Source organism: Opisthocomus hoazin, chromosome W (assembly GCF_030867145.1).
Source record: "Opisthocomus hoazin isolate bOpiHoa1 chromosome W, bOpiHoa1.hap1, whole genome shotgun sequence".
Taxonomy (NCBI): domain Eukaryota; kingdom Metazoa; phylum Chordata; class Aves; order Opisthocomiformes; family Opisthocomidae; genus Opisthocomus; species Opisthocomus hoazin.
This window is the reverse complement of record NC_134453.1, coordinates 17,174-41,140: the sequence shown is the minus strand read 5'-3', so window position 1 is coordinate 41,140 and position 23,967 is coordinate 17,174. Positions and strand designations below refer to the sequence as shown.

General features: G+C 51.3%; 1 protein-coding gene across 1 annotated transcript in view; it reads left to right on the top strand.

The window, feature by feature from the left end:
- Positions 1 to 23,967, top strand: part of LOC142365717 (uncharacterized) — a 61,999-nt gene that overhangs the window by 21,566 nt on the left and 16,466 nt on the right. Inside the window, exons 4-7 of the mRNA XM_075446787.1 lie at positions 10,676 to 10,806; positions 13,537 to 13,646; positions 16,056 to 16,165; positions 16,836 to 17,026. Coding sequence (XP_075302902.1) covers positions 10,676 to 10,806; positions 13,537 to 13,646; positions 16,056 to 16,165; positions 16,836 to 17,026 — 542 coding nt within the window. The remainder of the gene's footprint in view (positions 1 to 10,675; positions 10,807 to 13,536; positions 13,647 to 16,055; positions 16,166 to 16,835; positions 17,027 to 23,967) is intronic.

The window sequence follows — 23,967 nt, the reverse complement described above, 5'->3', positions numbered from 1 at the left end:
GCCTCCCCATGGGGTGCGGCCTGTCCCGTGGCTGCGACGCTGCACCCACTGCAGCTGGTCAGGGCTACCCGCGGGCAGCGTCGCGAGGCCCAGCTGCCACAGCCAGAAAGCACTGCCATTTCCCTGGGCTGCGGAGGGGGACATGGCAAGCAGCTTGCCGGTGGGCAGCAAAGGGGTGAGATGGATCCAACCCACTAGCCTGCATTTTTCCAAGAGAAGGTAAAACCTGCCTCCAGAGCAGTCCTCATGGAATGGCCTCTGCGGCCGCAGGGCCTGCCTCTGGCCACCCAAGCTCGGCACCCCACACTGGGCACCCACCACCAGCCTCCATGCCTGCGGCTGCTGGGCAGCCACCAGGCCATCCCCCAGGTGATGGAGAGTGGGCTGGCAGTGCAGGCAGAACGTGCACAGGCACCATTTCCCTGCTCAGGCTGCGTGCTGGGGAATGGAGGTAGCCAGCACAGGGGTCTCATGGCGTGGGGCGTCACATGGCATGGTGTGTCACACAGCATGGTGTGTCACACGGCATGGTGTGTCATATGGCATGGTGTGTCACACGGCATGGTGTGTCATATGGCATGGTGTGTCACATGGCATGGTGTGTCATATGGCATGGTGTGTCGCACGGCATGGTGTGTCACACGGCATGGTGTGTCATATGGCATGGTGTGTCACACGGCATGGTGTGTCGCACGGCATGGTGTGTCACATGGCATGGTATGTCACATGGCATGGTGTGTCGCACGGCATGGTGTGGCGTGGTGCAGCGTGGCGCAGGGCTTGTGGGTAACCTCGCCAGGTACCGGCGTGCTCTGGCACACCTCTGAGGTGCCCAGGCTGCCAGCCAAAGTGGCAGGCATTGATTTGTTGCTGGTGTTGCCCCTTTTCTCACAAGCCTCGAATGCTCACAGCCCTTTGCTTCAATTGCGTCCTTGCCCTTCACGCTCGTGTTCACGCCGGCAGGGAGGCACGCCGATGTACGGCCTTGGGTACACATTTGTACCGGGGGTGGCTTTAGGGTTGGTTTGGTTTTAGTTTTTTGAGGTTGGTTGGGTTTGTGGTTTTTTGGGTGGTAGTTTGCTTTTGGTTTTTTTTTTTTTTTTTTGCTCAGCCCTCATTAACTCCACTCACGCTGTCTTACTCTGTTTGCCAGTGCTTAAGCAGTGCTTTTTTAAAAAAGCAACCAATTAGCACCTCATCAGCTCCAATTAGAGGAGACAAAAGCAGTGTAAAGATAACTCAATGAGAGGGGGTGGCACAACATCATGTAATCACTTAAGACAGCGGTGAGTATTCTCTGTGTTGGCTATGCTGGGCCTATTCACCTTTTTTTTCTTCTCTCTGGATGCATTTAAGACTTTTTTCCCCCCTTTCTTTCTTTCTTTCTTTCTTTTTTTTTTTTTTTTTTTTTTTCCTTTTTTTTTTTTTTCTGGGAAGCCGGGCCTCCCAGAAGTCTCAGAGTCTCTCATTCAGGGCTACCTGTTTACAGCTCACCGAACAGAAGGACCTAAACAATTCTATATTGTACGCCTAGTGCTTCCTTAAACTTAGGCCTCCACAATGGCATGTTTTCAGAAGCTGGGCAGAGTAAGTTAAAGGCTGGCTTTATACTCATTAAGTGTTCTGCTTGTACTGTCTTCTAATTACATGGCAGGGCAACAATGTATTTTTTTTTCAATGGAGTTCTTTGGAGCAGTTAATTTGGTGCCTGTACTAAATGCCCCAAAACATTAATTAGTGTGGAAGGAACCCTAATTTCCTTGGCGGCTTTCCTCTCCATTTACTTCCCTTGTTTTCACATAGGCTTGGATGAGCCTCTATAATGAAATTACCTCATTAATGCCTTTATTCTTGCAGAGTAACTCATTCAAGATCTACCATTTAGTTTTAATTTAATGCTGTCAAAAGCAAAAGGTGCATTCATGTCTTTGATTAGTGCATTTTTTTCTCTCTAAAGAGTGGACAGATTTAAATTATTAAGATGGCAAGTAGTGAGTTATAATTGGATACAAGAAGCACTTCAGTGAATATTAAATGCTTTCAAAGCCTGGCCTATGTGGTCTGCTGACTATTAACTGTGTCCAGTGAGTTATTCTGTGGGTTTTGAATTAATGGCACCTTAGCTACTGTGAAGCAAATTAAGTTTAATTTTGTTTATAAAAAACGGTGAAGTTGCGTTTATCAACATGACATTTAGTTGTAGCAGAGCTCAGTTTTCCCCATTGTCCTGTACTGACCTCATGGCTTGGTTAGTACTGCTAACCAGGGTCTCATCCTGTACTTCACAGCCATGCAATGTCTAGCTTGAGACTTTGCTATGTACGGCCCCAGTGGGATAAGGCCTTTATTTGCAAGAACTACAGAGTTCTAAATATTGTCAAACAGGAACCACCTTATCCACATTTGACCACACTGATTATTTGCTTGCAGAGTACAGTGGCACAAAGTATATCTCCTATTAATGGTGAATGCACAGTTACAAACTGTTCAGATACCAGCAACTGAGCAGACAGGATTTAACATCTTTCTTTAATTCTTTCTCTTCTCCCTCTGTTCATCTAGAACTCCTGTCACAAAATACCTGAGATGCATCGGAGAAATGTGTATGTCGGAAGAATTAAGCAAGCTGTAGTCTGCTTGGCAGATCCATATTAGAGTTTAAGGTGTGGCTTCAGTGCTACCAGAGGTCAAAAATCAGTCACTTGCATGGGGACAGGACCTCTGGAGGGTTCTAGTGTAACCCTCTGCTCAAAGCAGGCACAGTCACATCAGCTTGGTCACAGCCTTGTCCAGGGCCTTTAAGTTTTGAGCATCTCCAAAGACAGAGATCCCACAGCCTCTCTGGGCCCCCGTTCCAGTGTCTACCCACTTCCACAGTGACGTTTTCCTTATGTAATTAGAAGGAAATTATTATATTTTAAATGCAAGCATTAAATATGACATGATAACTTGAATTGATAAAATTTCATAACATAAATGGTAACTTTATTATATTAAATAGTATATTTATTGTAAATATTTGATACATTTATTGCACTGCTTTCTGCCATGAGTCCGTGCAGTGTAGACTGGATATGTCCCTATTATCTGACTCCTAACTCTGGGTTTATGCTGGGTTTCATGTGAGGACCATCTGGCATGAAGATGTGGAAGACATGGAGGTTTTCTTGCATGTGTGGTTTTCCAGCTCGGAGTGCCTGAGACAGAGCAAGTGCTGTAAGCTTGAAGAGTGTGCATTGCCTCTGTGCAGTGCGGTGTTAGGGTGTATGATGTGGTTTGATGCATAAAACCTGCAGAAGGCGGCTGCAAAGTCTTCAGGGAACCAGTTCTGATACAGTCCCATCTGTCCTGTCCATCATCAATGATACCCAGCAAGTGCTATTGCTCTGTGGTGCACCAGAGCCCTCTCATAAATTGCTACTTAGCAGGGGCCAAAATTGTGCTAGCAGCTGTGCTTGCTAGCAGTTATGCAGTGTGAGTGACTGGGGTCCAAAAGCTGAGCTTAGCTCTCTGGCTTTGGCTTATTTTGCAGAGAGAACAAGCCACAAAGTCCTGTTTCTGTCCTAGGTCAGCTAAGAACAGCGTGGGTGGTGCTAGAGCTAGCTAAGTCCAATCGTTATGCAGATACCAAATGTTTCTCTGTACCACATGAGGGCCCTGGTCCAGGGAGTTTTCTCAGTGTAATGTATGCTGTCAAACCTGGGCTTCTCCTGACATCCAATGGCTTTCTCCCCCAGGTCCCTACAAGTCCAGTGACTGAAGCATACGCTCAAGAAGCAAGATAGGCAGCCCAATTCTCTCCTTATCTCCAGGAAATATGCACGTTTCAAATGATCACACCATGTCTTTCTAGGAGAAAGGGGAAGGAATGGTTCTTGCTATCCACTTCTTTCCCTCTGAAACATGTCATTATGCAGAAAAAGAGTCAGAGTAGACAAGACCCTCGGGCTGGAAGCTAGAGCTGTGTTTGGTCTCTGCTCCAAGAACTGTCCCTGTATTTTATGTTTGTATGATTAATAGAATAACATAGTACTAGGAACAGAGACAAGGAACCAGGAGTCCTCTTCAAGGTGAGGGTCCTTGCTGCAGGATCACAGGAGTCATGTACAGAGTTCAGCTTCTGCTCCTTCCACTCTGGGGACTATCAGATGCTGAGAGCAGCTAGGGAGCCTGTTCACCAAAACAGCAAGTTGTATGTGGTGAACCCAGGGATAAAAGAGAGTGGCTGCAGATAGTGGCTCGGTGAAAAACTAGGCTTAGTCGGAGTGTGGATCCCAAGCCTTATTTTCCACAGCCTGAAGACGCTGTGGGACACACAGATGTGACCTCTGACGGGTGAACGCTGGTGAGTTCTATGCTCAGGCAGGAGGCTTAGGCAGATGAAAGCAAGCACCAAGTATGAGCAGCAAGAATCACAACCAAGAAACGAGAAGGATCAACTGAAGTGACGGTTCAAACACGTTTTAATTCCTCAGCAAGTATAGCACAAACAGAAACAGCAGAACCTGGGTGTATGAGGTGGGCATAAGGCGAGAAGCAAGGGAAAGGTAACAGGCCAGCAGGGCTCTCAGGTGGCGGGCTGGGCACGGGCGTCCCAGGGAAAGCTCGTGCTGCCCAAGAGATTCAACGGCACAGCGGTGTCAGCCTGGCTCTGTCCTTGCTGGCCCATGGCACGCGCTTTGCGGGCAGGGCGCTGGCAGCGCTTCGCTGTGCAGACGCGCTGCGCTTGGCAGCAGTGGTGCACAACTTGACGGCTGCCATTTGCTCCCACCTCTGTGGCATTAAACTGACTGTGGGACCAGGCCAGGAGTTAGGTTAAAAACAGCACCCCTTCCTCCCCCCTTCACTGACAGGTTAATTTTAAGTTCCCTGCTGGAGTTTGTTGCACCGTGCCCCCATCCTTGGGCTGGAGGAAGCAGAAAGCGCAGCAGAGAGGGGTGAGACAGGCTGAACGTGGCTTAGCCATGATGGAAATGCCCGTCTCTCCTTGAGTGGGAGATGGTTTAAAACAGCTTTAAGGCAGGACACACATCTGAGGACCGTGTCTTCACCATCCGCTTATCAAGCAGGATGCCTCATGGGGGCGGCCGGCTGCGCACCAGGGCACCAACTGCCGGCGGAGGAAGCACCGGCTGCGGCGCTTTGGATGATATTTCTTAGCATTACTAACTTGCCAGAATATCTATTGAAATATAATTTTACATTGTATCTTGTCTTACCATACGATGTCTTAAACTGGTAAAGTCTTCTTAATGATTCTGGAAAAGATTCAGTTAAAAAGCATGCTTTGATGTCTCCTGCTCTCATGCTCATGCTCTGACTTCAGAAAGATGCAGTTACAAAAAACCTGGGGAAAAAAACAAACTCAAAACAAACCACAATCCCCAGAACAAAACCGCACACCTGAAATTTACAATGAAATCATCCTGTATTGGATGCAGTTCAAAACAAGGGTTTCATTTGCTCTGAGAAAGCAGTAACTGCTCGGACATGATTTCCGTTGAAGTTGGTAGAAGTAGCTCACTGGTGGTGGCAGAATAGATTGAAGTTTAATATTACTACAGCTTGGTATAACTCTTCTGCCAGGAAGTTAATGAATTATTTTCAGAGCTGCAAATTGTCTCTGTAGTCAAAAGTTAATATTCATTACTCTAAGTTTGTAAGCTGTAGTGGTCTTGAGAGAGGGGAAAAAGTGCAAATTATTAAAAGGCTTTGAGAATTTTGCTTGCCTTCACATTTCTTTTCAAATAATACAACATTAAGGAGGCATCAGCTAGAGGATCATAATGTGCAGCTTTTTCCCCAAAACAACATCAGAAGTCATATTGGGGTAGTCCTTCAAATGTCTTGGAGCTTTATCTTCTCGAGAAGTAAATGCTGTGATTTCCCAGGAGTCTTGGGAATGGGATTTGAATTTAGCTAGCAAAATCTGTTCTACTAGACCACAGATTGTACTTAATGCCCATTCTCAATAGTGTGAAAATGTTACGGTTTGATTGTTGTTCCTCCTGAAACAAACAGGCATTCTTGCATCCTTTTCACTGTCTGGCAGATGTCTCCAATTGGAAGTGAGAAATTTGATCCTATGATAGTGAGCTATGGGGACAGAGAAGTGCAGGACAGTGGGGATCCTGTCACTGAGATATCCCATCACTGAGGTGGGTAATGGGAGTTAAATGCAACACCACATTTCTTTACAGTCCTCAGAAAAGAGGACAAAAATTAAATGTTCAGAATGAATGAGTAATGTGTCTGTGTGTAGCCTGCACTTCACTCTCTGGATCACAAGAATCATCTTAGTTGGACACACTTACCTATCTCTTTCTGCCTTCCACTTGAACAATGCCCTTAAAGGCTTCAAAAGTCAGATCAAGTCCTGTCGTGGCGGAATCTTTCCTTCTGTCTGCTGGAACCCTGGATGTGATCTATGCTGCATACTGCATATGGTCCCTGCACTGGTGAATTCCTTTGTATGACCTGGGGCTATGCAGAATACCTGCTCAAGTCTTTTATTCAGTTTGATCGAAAGAGCCCTGACACAGGCAAGTGTTTAGCTGAACAAGCATCTTGCTATGAATAGCACAAGTATTTGAATTCAAGTATACATCAACAGCAATCGATTGAAACTTTCGTGCTGGAGGCCTGTGGGAACTAAACGCAGATGAAAGAAGAGGAAAAGATTCTTTGTAGGGTTGAGTCAGGTATTAAGACAACCCTGCTTCTTGTAAGCAGGTCAGAGTGTTCTGCACAGAGACAGCAATGTGTAGGCACTAGTATTCTGCTTAGCCCCTGCATCACAGTAACAGTAAGGTGGTTATGGTGAAAGTAGGCTGAAAATTCACATCACCTATTAAAAGGTGGTCACACCAAAGAACGTGGCCTAACTGCCCAGAACTGGTGGGCTGAGTGACTGCAGGAGAAGAAAGCTAGTGATTAATGCAATGCTTTGGTGGAAAGGGTTTATGTTCCACTTAGGTCTGTGGTTTATGTATTTGCATGTGAAATACAAGGGGGTCAGCAGAGGCAGGAAGTAAAATCAGTCGTTTTCCTAACAGAGAGCAGCAGTGACGACACTAGAGGAAACCAGCAAGCTATAGGGTGATAGTTCCTGTTTTGAAAATAGTCAATGCATATTGGTTTTGAAGGTTTTCATCAGGGAGCCAGAGCAACACCAATAAAGAAAAGAAAGTGAGCAGAGAAAAGCTACCTGATGCAGCTGTCACATGGGCTTACCACTTTGTGGTGAAAGAACTAAATGGCTTAAAGGAACAGCAAATAAACAGCATCAGAAAGGATCTTAACGGTAAACTAAAAAAGGTACATATATATGCAGGAAAGACACCTCTCCCTTACACATGCGTAGTTTAGGCTTCAGTGATGGAAGAAGGCACATTTTAACAAATTGTCTGCATAAATGTGTCTCTCAAGATGCTGTTAGACAGCTGTCTGTTGGTGGTAGGAAATGAAGTGTCTGTTGCAGTTTTGTTCCTGATACTGTTATTTTAAACACTGAGAGACACTGAAAAGAGCAAGATACAAGATCTGACTAATGTGCAGCAGTTGCAGCCACCAAAGTTGTACTCAGCACCTTAACATGAGGGCGGCCCTTGTGCCGCGGAGCAGTGTGTTAAAGCAAAGCAGTCAGCTATCCCTAACAGGCTAATGGACCCCCTCAGCCAAAACTTATGGACAAAGACCATTCAGAAACAGCAAGTGTTTATCTGCACATTTGGAATCTTGACTGTGTTCACATATCTGTCCCTCAGGGACCAGGCCTACGTTTCTGATTCCCAGCAATACTGACATCTTAGGACTGTAGCAAACACCCACAAGCCTAGGTTTAAGCAATTTAGCCTCCACAAGAGCCTCAAATTTCCTCTGCTGCTCTGCTCATTTAGCTTGGAAACACCACACGTGAGTTTCCACTTGCCTGCTTTCACCAGCACAACATTGGGCAAAAAGTCTCTGGGCAAAATGATCATCCCAATGAGGTCAGTGCCTTTTGGGGCTCCAGGGCTGTGGCCAGCGGCACAAATCTCCTTCCTGGCGAAAGGCCTGGCAGCCCTTTCTGCCTCAGGCTACGGGGTGGGATGTCAATGGCAAACCTTCTGGAGGGAGTCACAAACACCCAGGTTAATTTGCTGTGTCAGGGAGCTGCTGAACTGCTGCAGCTCCACGCCCCTGGGTCCAGCTAGCAGTGGGGCTGCACATGTGTTCCCTGGCACAGGCAAACACGCAAATGCAACATGCATGTGCCAGCCACACAGATCAACACAGGCAGCAACATTCAGCACTCATAAAAATGCAAACAGCACTAATGGCCACATCCTGTTCCTCTCTCTGGCTGATCCGGATGAAGGCCCGTTAGCGGGAAATACACAGTGTACGTAGAAAGCAAGTCGCTCCAGCAGCTGGGCTTGGGCACTCAGTCTGTCCTGTAGCTTGACCCTGGGTCTCCAGCCCCCCCTCACTCGCACATACACCAGCAGCTGGCCTTAGACACACAGTTTATCCAGTGGCTGGTCCTCAGACGCCAGGCCTCCCCAGCTGCTGGCACCTGGGCACACGAGCCCCTGGGGCTCACGGTCCCCCTGTCACTGTGGATCCCTCAAGCAACAGTGCTTACACGCACAGTCTATCCAGTAACTGGCTCCGGATTCTTGCCCTCCCTGCTTTCCTCCTGCACACAGACAAAAACCTGTGCAAACAAGTGTCCTGGTCCCTGCAATAGCCAGCTCTTCCAGGTGCCTCACCTTCTTAGACATACACATGTACCTGACTCCTAAGCCACTCAACCTACTCACGGGCTAATCTGGCTTTGTATTTGCCGTGACCACACATTGACATACACACCCTCACTTGCTCCAGCTGTTGGCACTAGCTGGCAAAGGTCCTTATGACCTGTGCTCTGACTCTAGTTGCTGGCACTTGATTTCCCTCATTTGGGTCTCTCCAGTTGCTGGCACCACAGACACCCTATGACCTGTAATATGACTTCAGTTGTAGGCACTCAAACCTACACACACACACACAAAAACAGAGAACCTTTCAGTCAGGAAAATATCTAGAGATGGAGTTTAATGAGAAGACAGGACAGCCTGTGCTGATCAGGCACAGGGCATGGCCAGACAATCCTACTGACCAGCAACCCTACTTGCATGCCACCGGCTCTTTTTATCCCCTTGTCCTACTACTTTCTCATGCTTGTTCCTCCCCAAACTACTCTGATACCTCCCTTTCCCCACCTTTCATTCCTCTGGTAAACATACCACAGTACATACACACTGCATCCCCAGGGGGCTTATAAGATGGGGACAGACTTTTTAGCAGGGCCTGTTGCGACAGGACAAGGGGTAATGGCTTTACTCTAAAAGGAGAGATTCAGACTAGACTTAAGGAAGAAGTTTTTTACAATGAGGGTGGTGAAATCCTGGCACAGGTTGCCCAGAGAGGTGGTCAGTGCCCCATCCCTGGAAACATTCTAGGCCAGGTTGGATGGGGCTCTGAGTAACCTGATCTGGTTGAAGATGTCTGTGCTCATTGCAGCGGGGCTGGACCAGATGCCCTTTAAAGGTCCCTTCCCACCCAAACTATTGTATGATTCTGTGATTCTGTACATCCTGTGCAGTCCCCAAATGCTTTTCCCTTGCATCCCATAACAGGTCCCATATCCTTATGCAGTGACTTTCCTCAGTCTGTACGGTGATCCGGAAGGCCTCTCCCGGCTACTTACCGTGACGAATGCCACCCCATACCACGGGTTGATGGCTCTGCACAGACAGCTCTGGGAGGAGCCAGGGCAGCGGCTCTGTTTCTCTGACTGGGTCACTGGTGTTACCTTGGTGACTAACATTTGGATATATTTTAATAAGGCAAACTAACAGTTAAGAATAAGGTTATAATTTAAGGATAGTTACTAACTCATGAAAAATTATGTAAGTAGCAGCCAGTATTCCAGATAAGGAGCACCTGATGGTCACAGACTTGTTTAAGCCAGGGGATTGCTGACAAGTGGAGGACATTAAATCATCTCTAATCAGAAGAACAAACACTTGGTAGCTTTAACCAAGGACATGCTGGAGCAACTGGATGTTCAGAAGGACAGTTAATCAGAATGTGTATGCAAGCTGCAAATGTGGCAGCAGAACTGAGTATTCATGTATCCTTAGTTGAACTACCCGCATTGTAATGCTAAAAATCACACCCCCTGAGCTGGAGACCTCAGCCCAGGCAAAGACCCCTACCTACTGAGCATGCCTAGTGAATTTTAGGAGTACTGTATCTTTAAGCCAAGGCAAAAGGGAACTAACCAATCGTAGTTAGAAAGGTATTGCTAATAGGTGGTACTAACATTTTTTTAACATTTTTTACTATCTAAATATGCAATGTGATTGTGAAGTGTGTATGCTTGACTTGTGGGAATCTCCCACCTTGCACCCTGCGCAGAATAAAAACAATGTCTCCTCTCTAAACATAGTTCGAGTGTTTCGGGAGTTATTTTCAATCTCAGGTAACACTGAGGTGCCTTATCTGGCATAGTGCCTCTGTGGGACTTTCAGTTTATGGAGACCAGCTTTTCTTCACGTAACCTAGCGGGGAACCACAGTTAAGGCTTTGGAAAAATACTCTAAAACTAGACTTGTCCAATGACCTTAGTCATTTGATTCATTTGTAGGATAATCCTCGCAGAGCCATCAACTTGAAGAGCAGCTGCTTGACCCATTTTGTTGATTTCAGTCATGTTGTTTTAAGGAAGAATGTACAGAAAGGGCCAAGGAGGTGGAACAACAAGAAAGGAAAGAGCAAGTAAGTTTTGAGAGGGGGAATAACCTAAGTGCTGTGAGTGACAGAAGTTGCTAAGGGCTAAGAGATTTTTGGGCTAGGTATGCACATATGAAGGTCTGAGTGGAAATAGCACACAACAGTAGTAAAATATGGTAATGGGCCTGTGCAGGCGGCCTTGCTCTTGCAGATGCAGACGCTCCAGAGCTGCGGGGAGGCAGGCTTTGGGCACGGGGTCCCTCAGCTGAGTCCGTGCAAGTCAGTTGTGGGAGAACCCCGTGCATTCAGCAGGTGAGGGGCGAGTGAGGCCGGAGCACGGCAAGGGCTGGTCTGGGGCAAGCATGGACAGAGGGGACAGTGAGGAGGATCTGAAGGAATACAGGTTGTGAGCTTTTCATTCCCAACAAGCTCACTAAGGCTTCTTCTTCCAGGGTCCCCAAAGGGGGCAACCACATGCAGTACCCAAGGGTACTGGTGAAGGGCTGGGGCCAGCGCAAGCAGTGCCGAGCGAGTGAGTTTCCACAGGGTCTGGTGGTGGCTGCGGGCCACTTCCCACCAGCCGTGCTGAGCCCTGTGGCGTGCTACACAGCCCCTCTGATGCGCACCAGTTTGGATGCGGCTGTGCCCTGGAGCCCTCTGAACTCTAGAGTTCCCATCTTAGGCTCCCCCCAAGTCCTTCTGTGTGCCCCAGGGCCCCGTGTTTGTCATACACTGTGCCGCAATGCTTCCTGTCCAGCTTTCCTCCCATCCCTGACTTTTGCCAGTGCCCTTTTGGCGTGCTCCAGGGCCACCCATTTTCCTTCCCGTGGGGCCCAGGACCCTCCCTCCCCTTTGCGTCTCGGCGCCCCCGGAGCTCCGAGTTTTCCTTGTCGCCTGCTGACGTTTTCCTGCCCGCCCGCCACCGCGCCCCGGAGCTCTCATCCCGTTCTCCCTCCCGGTGCACCCCAGGACTCTCCCCGGAGGCCCCGGCCGGCTGCCCTGGGGAGCTGGGGCACGCCTCTGCCGTCCCCAGCGGGGCTGGCGGCCGTAGCCCACGCTCTCTGAGGGGTGCAGCTGCGGGCCGGGGCCGCGGAGCGGGCCGCCCGCCGCCAGCGCGGTGCCGGCATCCCCAGCACGGCAGGGCAGGGCAGGCCCAGGCAGCAGCGCCGAGGCTGCCGCCGCAGAGCCGGCGAGGGGTGCCGGGGGGTCCCAGCGGCCGGGAGGGCCCCCGGGCAGGCGGCGGGAGGGGCCGGGGCGCGCAGCCGCCGGGGCCGGGACGACCTGCGCTGGGGCCGGGGGCCGCGGGTGGCCCAGAGCCCGCGGGGATGGGGGAAAGCGGGTGCGCCGGGACAGCGGGGACACGGCGGGCTGCAGCGGCCGGCAGCAGGCCGGGCGCCAGAGCCGTCAGGCCGGCCGCGGCTGGTCGGCCCCCTTGCTGCGCACGGCGTGCCGGGAGATGGCGGTCTGTCTCGGTCTCCTGGTGCCGAGACCGACGATTCCCCGCCACCGCCCACCCACCCCTGCCGCCCGCCACCCGCCACCAGAACGCGACGCTGCCGCTCGGAGCCGCGCATGCGCACTGAGGCGCCGCCAAGCTCCACATCGCCATCTGCCGGGGGGGCGATGCCGCCGAGCTCGCTGCAGCTGGCCGGTAAGGAAACGCCGCTACCGCCCCCCGTGCGAGACGTCGGCGGGCAAAGCGCGGAGCTGCAGCGGCCGTGACGCCCTGGGTAACCACCGCCCGCCCGGTGCTCGGCAGTGACGCCGCCCCTGCTTTAAGCGCGGTCCTGCCCCGCCGCCCCCTGGCCGCAATGCGGTACTGCAGGCTGGCGTTCGGCGCAGGGTCTGGCCCCTCCGGCGCGCCGTCGGCGCGTGGCGCATGCGCGGTGCGGCGGAGCAGCATGGCGGTGGTCTGGTGTCGGGTGCCGGGGCGGCGGGGGAGCAGAGAGGACAGCGGTGAGGCGCGGGCTCCCCTCCAGCGGGTGCGGGGGTGCGTGGTGGCTGCCCGAGGGTGGTGGGACGGGAAGCTTGGAGCCGGCCGCTGCGGCAGGCTGCAGGAGGCGAGCTGGGTGCGGGCAGCCCCGGGGCCAGAGGCGTGAGGTGACGGAAGGGAAGGGGAGAAGGAGGCGGGCACCCCCCCCCCCAAGCCGGCAGCGCTCCCCCGGCCCCTCTCGCCCCGCGCAGCCGCCCCCAGCTGCAGCACGTCCCCTGAAGCCTGTCCCGGAGCGCCCGGCCTGCCCCAAGGCCCGTGGTGCGGGCGGCACGCTGGCCCTGGAGCGTGCCTCGGCCTCCCTGAAGGCGGTGGCCGCTGCTTGTTTGTGTGTGGCAGGGGCCGCGCTGAGGACGCGTTTGTCTGTTCGTGCCCTGGGGATGCCGTTGGCTGCGTCCGCTCCAGGCTTGTGTGGGCTGCGTGTGCCGGGCCTCGCTGTGCTGGCGGCGTGGGGGCGAAAAGGGAGAGGCGGAGCGCTGAGTGGCTGCGGGCAGGAGGTGTCGCGGCTGAAGCTGGAGAGTCCCGAGAAGGCTGAAGAAGAAGAAGAAATGGAAGGCCAGCTGGCTGGCAGCTGCCTGGTGCTGCAGGCAGGAGAGAGCCTGCCTGTGCGGGTGAGGAAGGCTCCCTCTTGGTAGCCCGCAGCAGGCCAGGCCGCCAGCGTGCCCCGCAGGGTCTGTATGTGTCACCAGCAGCAGCATGGTCCGGTTGTGGAGCGCGCGAGCGCGGCTACGTGCGTAGGGAGCCTTGTCTCGTAAGAGCTGCGAGACATGGACGTTTTGTCTTAGGTGGCGGACAGCCAAGCGACCAGAGTTACGGAAGAGGAATGGAGGAGAGCAGGAGAGAGAAGCGTCTGAAGCGGCAGAGTCTCCCGGGAGCGCGGAGAGCGAGAGCTGCGGTGAGTGGCGGGCCCTCAGGGCCCTGTCGCCCCTCTTCTGCGTCCCGGGCCCTCCCCTGGATCCTTCTCTCTCCCACGCTGCTGTGATTTTTTTTTTTTCTTTCTTTCTTTTTCCTTTTGTTTTCCTTTCCCTGTACCTCCCGTCTTCTGTCTGTGTTTGTGTCCTGCTCCCTCTCCCTCTTTTTCTCCCTCCAGAATTTCTCTAGCCAGCTCCCTGTCTCTATTTCTCTGTCCTGCTGGCTGTCCGGTCGTTTCTTGCTGTACCTCCCTGTCCAGCCGGCTCTCTTTTTGCTCTCCCTTTTTGCCTTTCTCTCCTTCTCTGTCCTGCTTCATGGCCCTTTCTTCTCTTTCTCTCCCTCTCTGTTCTCTAGCCCCTTGCTGGTTTGTTTTGGGGTTTCCCTGCACACACCCCCCTCCGCCCCTTTCTTGGTTTCTTTGTCTAGATCTGACCTTTTCTTTGTTTCTCGGTCCCTTTTTTCCTGTTCACTGTCCTTTTTCTCTCTCTGTCTGTGTGTCCTGCACTCCGTTGCCATCTTTTTCTCTCCTTTCTTCTTCATCTCCTCCCCCTGCCCCCGTCTTTCTCTTCCTCTTTCGCGCTCACCGGCCCTACATTTTCGTGCTCCGTCTCTGCAAGGCTCCTCGTCCCTGTTTTTCTTGATTTCTCTACCTCTCTGGCGTTTCTTTTCGACCCTTCTTTCTCTCTGAGCTCCTCGGTCTTCTTCCTTGTCTTATTTTCCTCTTCCTAGTGCTCTGCCCTTCTCCCCATCGTTTACTTTCTCTCTCCGTTTCTCTGCCCTGCTCCCCGTCCCTCTCTCTCTTTCTCCATCCCCCTCTGCTGCTCCACAGCAGTGTTTTTCCTTTCTCCAGCTCTCTGACCGCTCCCCGCCCACCCAGGTTGACCGTCCCAGGTTTTGTTCTGCGTCTCCATCCTGCCGCTGTCCTCATCTATCCTTTTGTGCCCTTCTCTTTCTGTCTCTTTTTGTGTGTCCCCGCTGCTTTTTTTCCCATCTCTGTCCAGCTCCCTGTCCCTTTCCTTTTTCCTCTTGCTGTCCTTTTGCCCTGCTTCCTCTTGCTGTTTTTTCTGCCTTTCTCTCTCTGCGCCATTCCCTCTCCCATCCTTTCTTTCTCGATCCCCCTGTGCAGCTCGCTGTCCCTTGTTTCCTTTCTCTCTTCCTCGGTATTTTTTTTCTTTCTCCATACCTCTCTCCCGCTGCCCGTCACGGTGGCATTTCTCCCCCCAATGCTGTCCTGCTCTGTCCCTTTTCTCTCTCTCTGTCGTTTTGTCCTGCTCCCTGTGTTTGTTTTTTAATTCCTCCCTCAGGGTCCCTCAGCCCGGTGCTGTTTTTTCCCTTCTCCGCCTCTCTCTCCTGCTGCCCAGCTGAGGCTTTTCCCCCTCCGTCACCGTCCTGCTCCCCCGTCTCTTACTTGTGCCTTTCTTTCACTTTGTCCTGCCTCCTTGTCCCCTTTTTCTCTTTCAGTATCACCTTGTCCCGCTCCCTGTCCCTGTCTTTCTCTGACAATCTGTCCTGCTCCTTGTCCTTCTCTTTCCCTTTGCTGTTATTCCCCGTCCTTGTTCTGGCCTTTCTTCCTTCTCTTTCTGTCCTACTGCCCCAGTGCCTCTTTTTCCACCACTGTCCTGCTCCCTGGCCCTTGTTTCCTCTCGCCGTCCCTCTGTCCTGCTTCCTGTCCCCAGTTTTTCTGTCTCTCTTTCTCGATCCTGCTGCCTGTCCGGTCGTTTCTTGCTGTACCTGCCTGTGCAGCCGGCTCTCCCTTTTTGCCTTTCTCTCCTTCTCTTCCTGCTTCCCGGCCCGTTCTTGTCTTCCTCTCTGTCTGTCCTCTAGCCCCTTGCTGGTTTGTGTTGGGGTTCCAACCCTGACCACCCACCCCCTTCTTCGTCTGACCCTTTCTTTGTTTCTTAGTACCTTTCTTCCTGTTCCCTGTCCTTTTTCTCTCTCTGTCAGTGTGTCCTGCACTGCGTGGGACAGGGGTGGGAGGCTGAAAAAGGGTGGGAAGCTGAATTAAGTAGAGGCCAGCAAAAAGGGAGGTAGGAGGCTGACGAGGGGTGGGAGGTGGGGGGGGGGGGTGGCCGAGGAGGGGGGAGTAGAGGCCAGGAAAAAAAGGAGGCTGCAGAGGGGTGGGAGGCCGGGGGCGAGAGTAGAGGCCAGAAAAAAAGGGAGGCCGGGGGGTGCGAGTAGAGGCCAGAAAGGCCCTTTTCTTGTGGCTTCTTCCCTGTCTTTATCTCTCTTTCCTGCCTTGTTTACTCCTCTGATTCAAGTTCTCTCTCGATCCGTGTGTTCTGCTTCCCACTCATCATATTCTCTCTTTTTCTCTGTCCTGTTCCTGAGGCTTCTTGTCTAGGAAGCCACGTCTCGTATGAGCTCTAAGACAGCCACATGCATTTTCTCTCAGGTGGAGGAGAGCCAAACGATTGGAGTTGCGGAAGAAGAGGGGAAGAGAGAAGGGGAGAGAAACATCTGAAGTGTCCAAGTCTCCCGGCAGCACCGAGAGTGAGAGCTGCGGTGAGTCGTGGGCCCTCGGGGCCCTGTCACCCCTCTTCTGCATCCTGGGCCCTCCCCGGCTCCCTCTCTTTCCCCCACTGCTACGATTATTTTTTTTTCTGCTCTTGTGTACCTTCTTTCTCCATCTGTCTCTGACTTGTCCCCATCTTTTAGGTCCTCCCTCTTTCTGCCCTGCAGCCCGTGGCATTTTTTTCCTTCTTCCCCTCTTTCTGTTCAGCTCCCGGTTACTAGTTTTGCTTTCCTCCTACTCTGTAGCCTGTCAGTACTTTTGCTGTCTTTGGTGCTCTCTGTCTGGCTCCTCGTCCCTTGATTCGAGGTCTTCCTTCTCGGCTCTGTAGCACGTCACAGATCTACTGCTTTCTCCATGTCTATTCTATTCTATTTCCTCATCTCTCTTTGTCCAGGTCCCTGCCGCTATTCTTTTTTCCTCTGTCATGCTGCAGGGTTTTTTTTTGCATCTCCTTCCCGCTCCCCTTTCTTCATTTTCGGTCTGTGTCCTGCTCCCTCTTCTTCTTTCTGCTGCCGCTCTTCCTCTCTTCCTGCTGCTTCTTTCTCCGTCTCTGTGGGACTTCCTGTCCCCGTCCTTCTCTTGCTGTCCCTTTCCCTGCTTCGTGCTTTCTCGTTCCACCGCCGCTGTCCAGCCACCTGTCACTTTTCTCCTCTCTTGTAGTGGCCTGCACCCTGCTCCTCTTTTTTGGCAGCCTCTGCCGAGCAGCGCGTCGCTCCGGGAGGCGACGGACGGACTGTTCCCCGCTGGAGCAACGGGCACAGCTGCGGGAAGGAGTGCCGAGGTGTCGGAGGGGCAGAGGGAGCGTCGGGGGCCCCGAGCCCCGGGGCAGAGCGGCTCCCGGGACTGGCTGGGTGCATGACTGAATAAAGACCTGCGGTCCCTTTTGCCCTGGTGGCTGCGTTTGTGCTTGGTTTGCACGGGACGAGGGGCTGCGCCAGAGGCCAGGGGAGGAGGGGACGGGCTGTGGGGCTGGGGCGACGGCCCCTGTTCCTGCCGGGCTCCAGCCGTGGGCCGGGGCCGGGGGAGCCCCAGGTGGGGGCAGCGGGGCTGATGGCGACGGCCCCTCCCTGTGCCGGTGGAGGGCCCGGTGCTGCCGTGGCCCGGGTGGCCGTGGAGGGGCCGGTACGATCGCTGCTGCCACCCGGTGAGCAAAGTTCGGTACTGCGGCTCGGGCGGCGCCAATGCGCGGTGGCGCCGTGTCCAAGGGCTCGCTGCTGCCACCCGGTGAGCAAAGTTCGGTACTGCGGCTCGGGTGGCGCCGTGTCCAAGAGCTCGCTGCTGCCACCCGGTGAGCAAAGTTCGGTACTGCGGCTCGGGTGGCGCTGTGTCGAAGAGCTCGCTGCTGCCACCCGGTGAGCAAAGTTGGGTACTGCGGCTCGGGTGGCGCCAATGCGCGGTGGCGCCGTGTCCAAGAGCTCGCTGCTGCCACCCGGTGAGCAAAGTTCGGTACTGCGGCTCGAGTGGCGCAGGTGCTTTGCGCGCTGGGAGGAGCCGTGCCCTGTGTGTCCGGCGCTGCAATAAGGAACGCCTGGCTGCTTGCTGAAGTGCCCAAAGGGCTTCAGAGAGTCTTTGTGTTTGCCCAATGACGGCATCGTGGGCTCCAGCCGTGGGCCGGGGCCGGAAGAGCCCCAGGTGCGGGCAGCGGGGCTGATGGCGACGGCCCCTCCCTCTGCCGGTGGAGGGCCCGGTGCTCCTGTGCCCCGGGTGGCCGTGGAGGGGCCGGTACGATCGCTGCTGCCACCCGGTGAGCAAAGTTCGGTACTGCGGCTCGGGCGGCGCCAATGCGCGGTGGCGCCGTGTCGAAGAGCTCGCTGCTGCCACCCGGTGAGCAAAGTTGGGTACTGCGGCTCGGGTGGCGCCAATGCGCGGTGGCGCCGTGTCCAAGAGCTCGCTGCTGCCACCCGGTGAGCAAAGTGCGGTACTGCCGCTCGAGTGGCGCAGGTGCTTTGCGCGCTGGGAGGAGCCGTGTCCTGTGTGTCCGGCGCTGCAATAAGGAACGCCTGGCTGCTTGCTGAAGTGCCCAAAGGGCTTCAGAGAGTCTTTGTGTTTGCCCAATGACGGCATCGTGGGCTCCAGCCGTGGGCCGGGGCCGGAAGAGCCCCAGGTGCGGGCAGCGGGGCTGATGGCGACGGCCCCTCCCTCTGCCGGTGGAGGGCCCGGTGCTGCCGTGCCGGGCCCGATGCGAGCCGAAGGAGGAGCGGAGCCATAGCCGGGTTACGGCTGCAGCGAGGGAGAAGGTGAGAGCGGGGTGTAGGGGGGGAGTGGATGGAGCGGCGGGTCCCGGGGAAAAGCCCCCGGGAGGGCGGGGTCCGTGTCGGGGGCAAGGAGCGGCGGGGGTGCGGCGCCGTGTCGGAGCCGCGAGTCGGGGGCTGCCCGGAGCCGGCGCTGGGCGTGGACGCCGCGCCGTACCCGCTGGCGCCGCCTCGTGGACGCAACGCGGTACTGCAGGCCGGCGTTCGGCGCAGGGTCTGGCCCCTCCGGCGCGCCGTCGGCGCGTGGCGCATGCGCGGTGCGGCGGAGCAGCCTGGCGGCGGTCTGGTGTCGGGTGCCGGGGCGGCGGGGGAGCGGAGAGGCCAGCGGTGAGGCGGGGGCTCCCCTCCGGCGGGTGCGGGGGTGCGTGGTGGCTTCCCGAGGGTGGTGGGACGGGAAGCTTGGAGCCGGCCGCTGCGGCAGGCTGCAGGAGGCGAGCCGGGTGCGGGCAGCCCCGGGGCCAGAGGCGTGAGGTGACGGAAAGGAAGGGGGGAAGGAGGCGGGCACCCCACCCCCCCAAGCCGGCAGCGCTCCCCCGGCCCCTCTCGCCCCGCGCAGCCGGCTCCAGCTGCAGCACGTTTTTGTTAAATACACGAAGGGCTTAAGAACTTAGATTGGTTGTATAAGTGAAAACTTTGGTAAATTTAATGATCGGGTGTGTAGCCAGAAGACGAGAAATTCCAATGGCATCACGCCTCTCTGTTCCTTGAGTAGGGTGTCTACTTAATTTTACACTTTTGCCATCTAATTTTTGGAAAAGCAGGGTCTCGGGCACTTCCACTGGAAATGGTTGAGGTCTGCTTGTTCCCAACACTGGGGAGAATTGTGAATAAAAAGCTGAAACCATTTCTAGACTTGAGGAATGTTAGCAGGCCTTTCTTGAAATAATTTTTCTTCTTTGACAGAAGCAGGTTTACGGAGTGTGGTTGAAGAGTTGGAAATGGAAAGGAATCAACTGCAGGAACCAATTCTTCTTCTAGAAGAAGAGCGTTGTCAGGATCTGGAAGACAGAGTGCAGCTTCAAGGTAGAATGGAGACTCTTCAGGTGAGCTTTTCGGTTTGTGTAAAAACCTCATGATAGAAGAGAATCGTTTTATTCTCTGTTGATATTCTTGGAGTCGTAGCCTCCAGTAAGACAGAAATGCCCCTTTGCAGCTAGCAAAAACATGTCAAGGCATTATGCTTCGTCATTCTGTTGGCAGAGGGTGTACACATGCTAGATTATGCTCTGAAGTTGAAACCTGTTGCTTCTGTTCAGCTCAGGGAGAAACTTGTTTGGAAGTAAGCTTTGTTATTTGTTATTTGTTTTAGAAACCTAGTAAAAGGCAACCTGATTTTCATTATTCTTTGTTAGGGGGGCTTTGTCAGAAGGTCCTGAAACAGATTTTGTTACTACTGGCAGAAGTGTCCCTCTTCTTACATCCCTCAAGTTTCTTTTCTGTAACTGTGTGTGTAGTATTATTATTTTTCTGTGCATATATACACACACAGTTATAGAAAAGAAACTGTGCAAATATATAAAGGTTAAGTAATAACTAATATTTGTTTATATATATACAATCTAAACACCAGATATTAATTTGATATATATTGATATTGTAAAAGTATTCAATGGAGGCAGCAAAAGGAACAGTGAAATAAATATTTATGAGGAAGGTTATTTTTTAGTATTTCCTGATTGATGAGTTACTATGATAATTTGTAAACCTTACTTTCACTAAATGATACAACTGATCTCTTCCTCAGACTCCTTCAGGTTCAGTGCATTACTCGTAGTTCTTTGTCTGTTAAGCTGCACAAATATAAAAAAGAATTAATGATTTTAAGATGAAAGACAACCTGATATGTTAATTATTATTTGAGAATCTTGTAACAAAGCCTTTCAAGACAGGTAACGTTTGGTGTAGATGAAGAAGGGCAGCTATTGAGGGCGGTACAGGTGTGTTCTGCCTCCTCCAAAATGCTAGCGTATTTTCATCAGAGGTGACAAGTTTGCCAGGTTAACCATGAGCCAGCAGTGTGCCCTGGCTGCCAAGAAAGCCAATGGGATCCTGGGGTGCATCAAGAAGAGTGTGGCCAGCAGGTTGAGGGAGGTTCTCCTTCCCTTCTACACTGCCCTAGTGAGGCCTCCGCTGGAGTACTCTGTCCAGTTCTGGGCTCCCCAGTTCAAGAAAGATGAAGAGCTACTGGAAAGAGTCCAGCGGAGGGCTACAAGGATGGTGAGAGGACTGGAACATCTGTCCCACGAGGAGAGGCTGGGGGAGCTGGGCTGGTTCAGCCTGAAGAAGAGAAGGCTGCGAGGGGACCTAATATATACTTAGAAATGTCTGCAGGGTGGGTGTCAGGAAGATGGGGCCAAGCTCTTTTCAGTGGTGCCCAGCGACAGGACAAGGGGCAATGGGCACAAACTGAAGCACAGGAAGTTCCATCTGAACGTGAGGAAGAATTTCTTCCCTCTGAGGGTGACGGAGCACTGGAACAGGCTGCCCAGGGAGGTTGTGGAGTCTCCTTCTCCGGAGATATTCAAGAGCCGCCTGGACGCGGTCCTGTGCAGCCTGCTGTAGGTGACCCTGCTTCGGCAGGAGGGTTGGACTAGATGACCCACAGAGGTCCCTTCCAACCCCGACCATTCTGTGTGATTCTGTGTCCTGTTTGCTGTGGAGTCTGGATACATGTTCTGCTTTTGGTTTTTGGATGTTGTTGCCAGTTTTTTTTTGTGGTTTTATTTTTGAATTGGTTCGGTGTATCTGGCTAGAGTAGGAGATGTGCACTGTGTTTAAAAAAAAACAACCCAAAAAAAACATCACCCCCCACCCCCCCAAAAAAAAGAAACCACAAACCTGTGTGAATGCAGCTTGCTTCCTGTTTCTTTTCTCCACAATCCCCCATATGCAGATTTTTGCATTCCTTCAACCTTAAAAAACAGGCAAAAATAAATTGCAAGTTTGGTACTGTCCTCAAAGCAGTGAGGAAAGTATTTTTTCAAAGCAGTAGCTTCCCCTCTTAAGAGAAGTAAGCTGCCTTAACACAGTGTGAGTGTGTGTTGCTTTGGGTGTACAGCAGTCCTCCTTCAGGTCATGCTATCATAGCATTGCTGCAGGAGGTGTTTCTGCAAGGTGAGTTGCATCGATGTGAACTAACATCACATCTGAGGTGCTGGTATCAGTGTTGTGTTCTGCACTGATGATCTGCTCATGTGCTAGAATAGTGGTCTCTGTTACCGTGTGGGATGTAAATCTCCTGAAGAGTCCGATTTTCGTGACTCCAGTTATCTTGTGCTGTTGTGGGTGTTGGTACGTGATAATCCGCTTCACTCTTCTTTTGTTGCAGAATGAGAATGAGCATTTGCAAACTCAGCTTGTCCAGTTACGCAACCAACAAACGCGAGATGCGACAAAGCATCACATTCTGATCTCTGGCTTGAATGAACAGCTCCAAGGGTAAGATGAAGGTTCTTTACAGCTCTGTGTAGGATTAGCTTTCTTTGTTTCAAGCTTGAATGTCTGATGAGAAGTATGATCTCTTAAAACACTTGAAAAGTGTTAGTTGATCCTGCTTCAGGTTGCAGTAATCTTGTTTTTGTAGTTGCAAGTGTAAATGGAAAGTGTAAAAATAATGATTCTTTTAGGAACCTAGTTTGGGGCTGATAAGTCTAGAAAGCTTAAAGTGAGCTTTGTGTTCAAAATATCTAAATATGTATTTCCTTGTTAGATGAAGTGACAGAAATAGCTTCCTTGAAACTTCCCTTGGAGAAAAAGAAGAAAAGCTGTTGAACACGACAGAAAAACTAGAGCAAATTGAAACTTGGAGGCAACTGCTTCAAGAAAAGGATCTTCTGAACAAAGAGCTTGGTGAAAAGTTTGTGCATACTGAGCAAAAAGTAAGTTAAAGTTCTGGTGAAATAATATTGATTGGAACTGGTGAGCATTAGCCGTAAGTTCCTATTTGTGTCGCAGCAGCAATATTGCTGTTTTCTGTATCTGAAGGGTTTTGCCCTTTCTTTACAGTTTTATTCGCTTCATGTAGTTGCTTGAAGTTGGGTGTGAGGATTTCTTAGACACATCACAGAGCTTTGCATGAAAGTAGTTATGTTTTCTTGGGTTGCTAAGTTATCTTTGTTTATGAATTTCAAAACATAAACTCCAGTGTTAGGTAAATTTAATATTATAACTGTAACATCACAATTTTAATACAATTCTATACGTTTCTATCACATTGGCTTTTATTTTGAATACTAAGCTGAATGAAGCCTTAAAGAAATGCAGTGTTTATGAAGTGGAGAACACTGAGCAGAAAAGAGTCATCAGGGATCTAACAGAAAAAGTTGCTACACTGAAGGAAAAGGTAACTAACTCATTAAAATAAAGTAAGAGAAGAAATTTGCTGTTCTTTTAACATGGCCCATTTAAATGTCAGCAAAATAACAGCATTGGCTGCTAAAAATTTCATACACTAAACTTTCTGTGTGCTAAAACAGTCCACAGAATAACGTGGTTATCTTGTGGCTGTACGGTTGGGTACAGATTGATTACCTTAGATAGCTGTTCTACATGTGGAGTGTAACTTCCATTCTCCCTCTAACGTATGTTTGAAGTATTCTGGTAACATTATTTTCTTGATGTTTAGACTTTGAAACAAGAGGACGTGGTAGAGTCGATGCAGCTGGATCTGGACCAGACAAATGAAGAGCTTGACAAATTGAATACAAGCCATTTAGAGGAAAGATCTCAACTTCTTCAAGATCTCCAGAAACGCGAAAGAGAAATTGATAATCTTGAAGAAGCAGTGGCAGAAAAAGACAGGGAGGTGTCTGTCCTGTCTCGCAATATGACAGAATGTGCCGCACAGGTGATGGTCCTGAAGCGTCAAGTGCAATGCAAAGAGGAAGAAATACATGGGATGGAAGAGGCTTTATCAAAGGCTGAAAGGGAAACTCGTTTCCTGAAAGAAGTACAAACAGCCGATATCAGAGGTGCAAGCCTGAAGATATCTGTCCTTTCTGAGCAAAGTAATACAATGAGACTGGAGCTAGAAAGAGTGAGAGTTGAGAATGAAGCTAAAACCAAAGAAAATGAGGAATTAATAAGATAAAGCAATGAGACCAGCAGGACAATGAAGGAGCTCCGTTCTGAACTCAAAGCCAACAAGGTCGCATACCATAACATACTTGCAGAGTGTGAGTCACAAATTACTTTGCTGAAAGAACAAATTAGTAAATCATCTGAAAAGCTGCAAGAAACTAAGGATGAACAAAGAAAAGAAAGTGAATATTTGAAATCTCAGCTTGAGGAAAACAATGCTCTAAAGGAAAAATGGGACAATTTGCTTAAAGAGAAAGAGACTAAAGCACAAACACTTGAAAATGAGTTAAAATCAATTAAAGATTCATACAACAAACTAGTTTTGGAAAATGCTAAAAAAGATGAAGAGTTGGCTGAGTTATCTAGGAAGCATGTAGAGCATACTGAACATCAGGAGACAATTACCAAAGAATTACAGGAGAAACAAGAGTGCATTATTTCATTAGAGCAGAAGCTTGGGG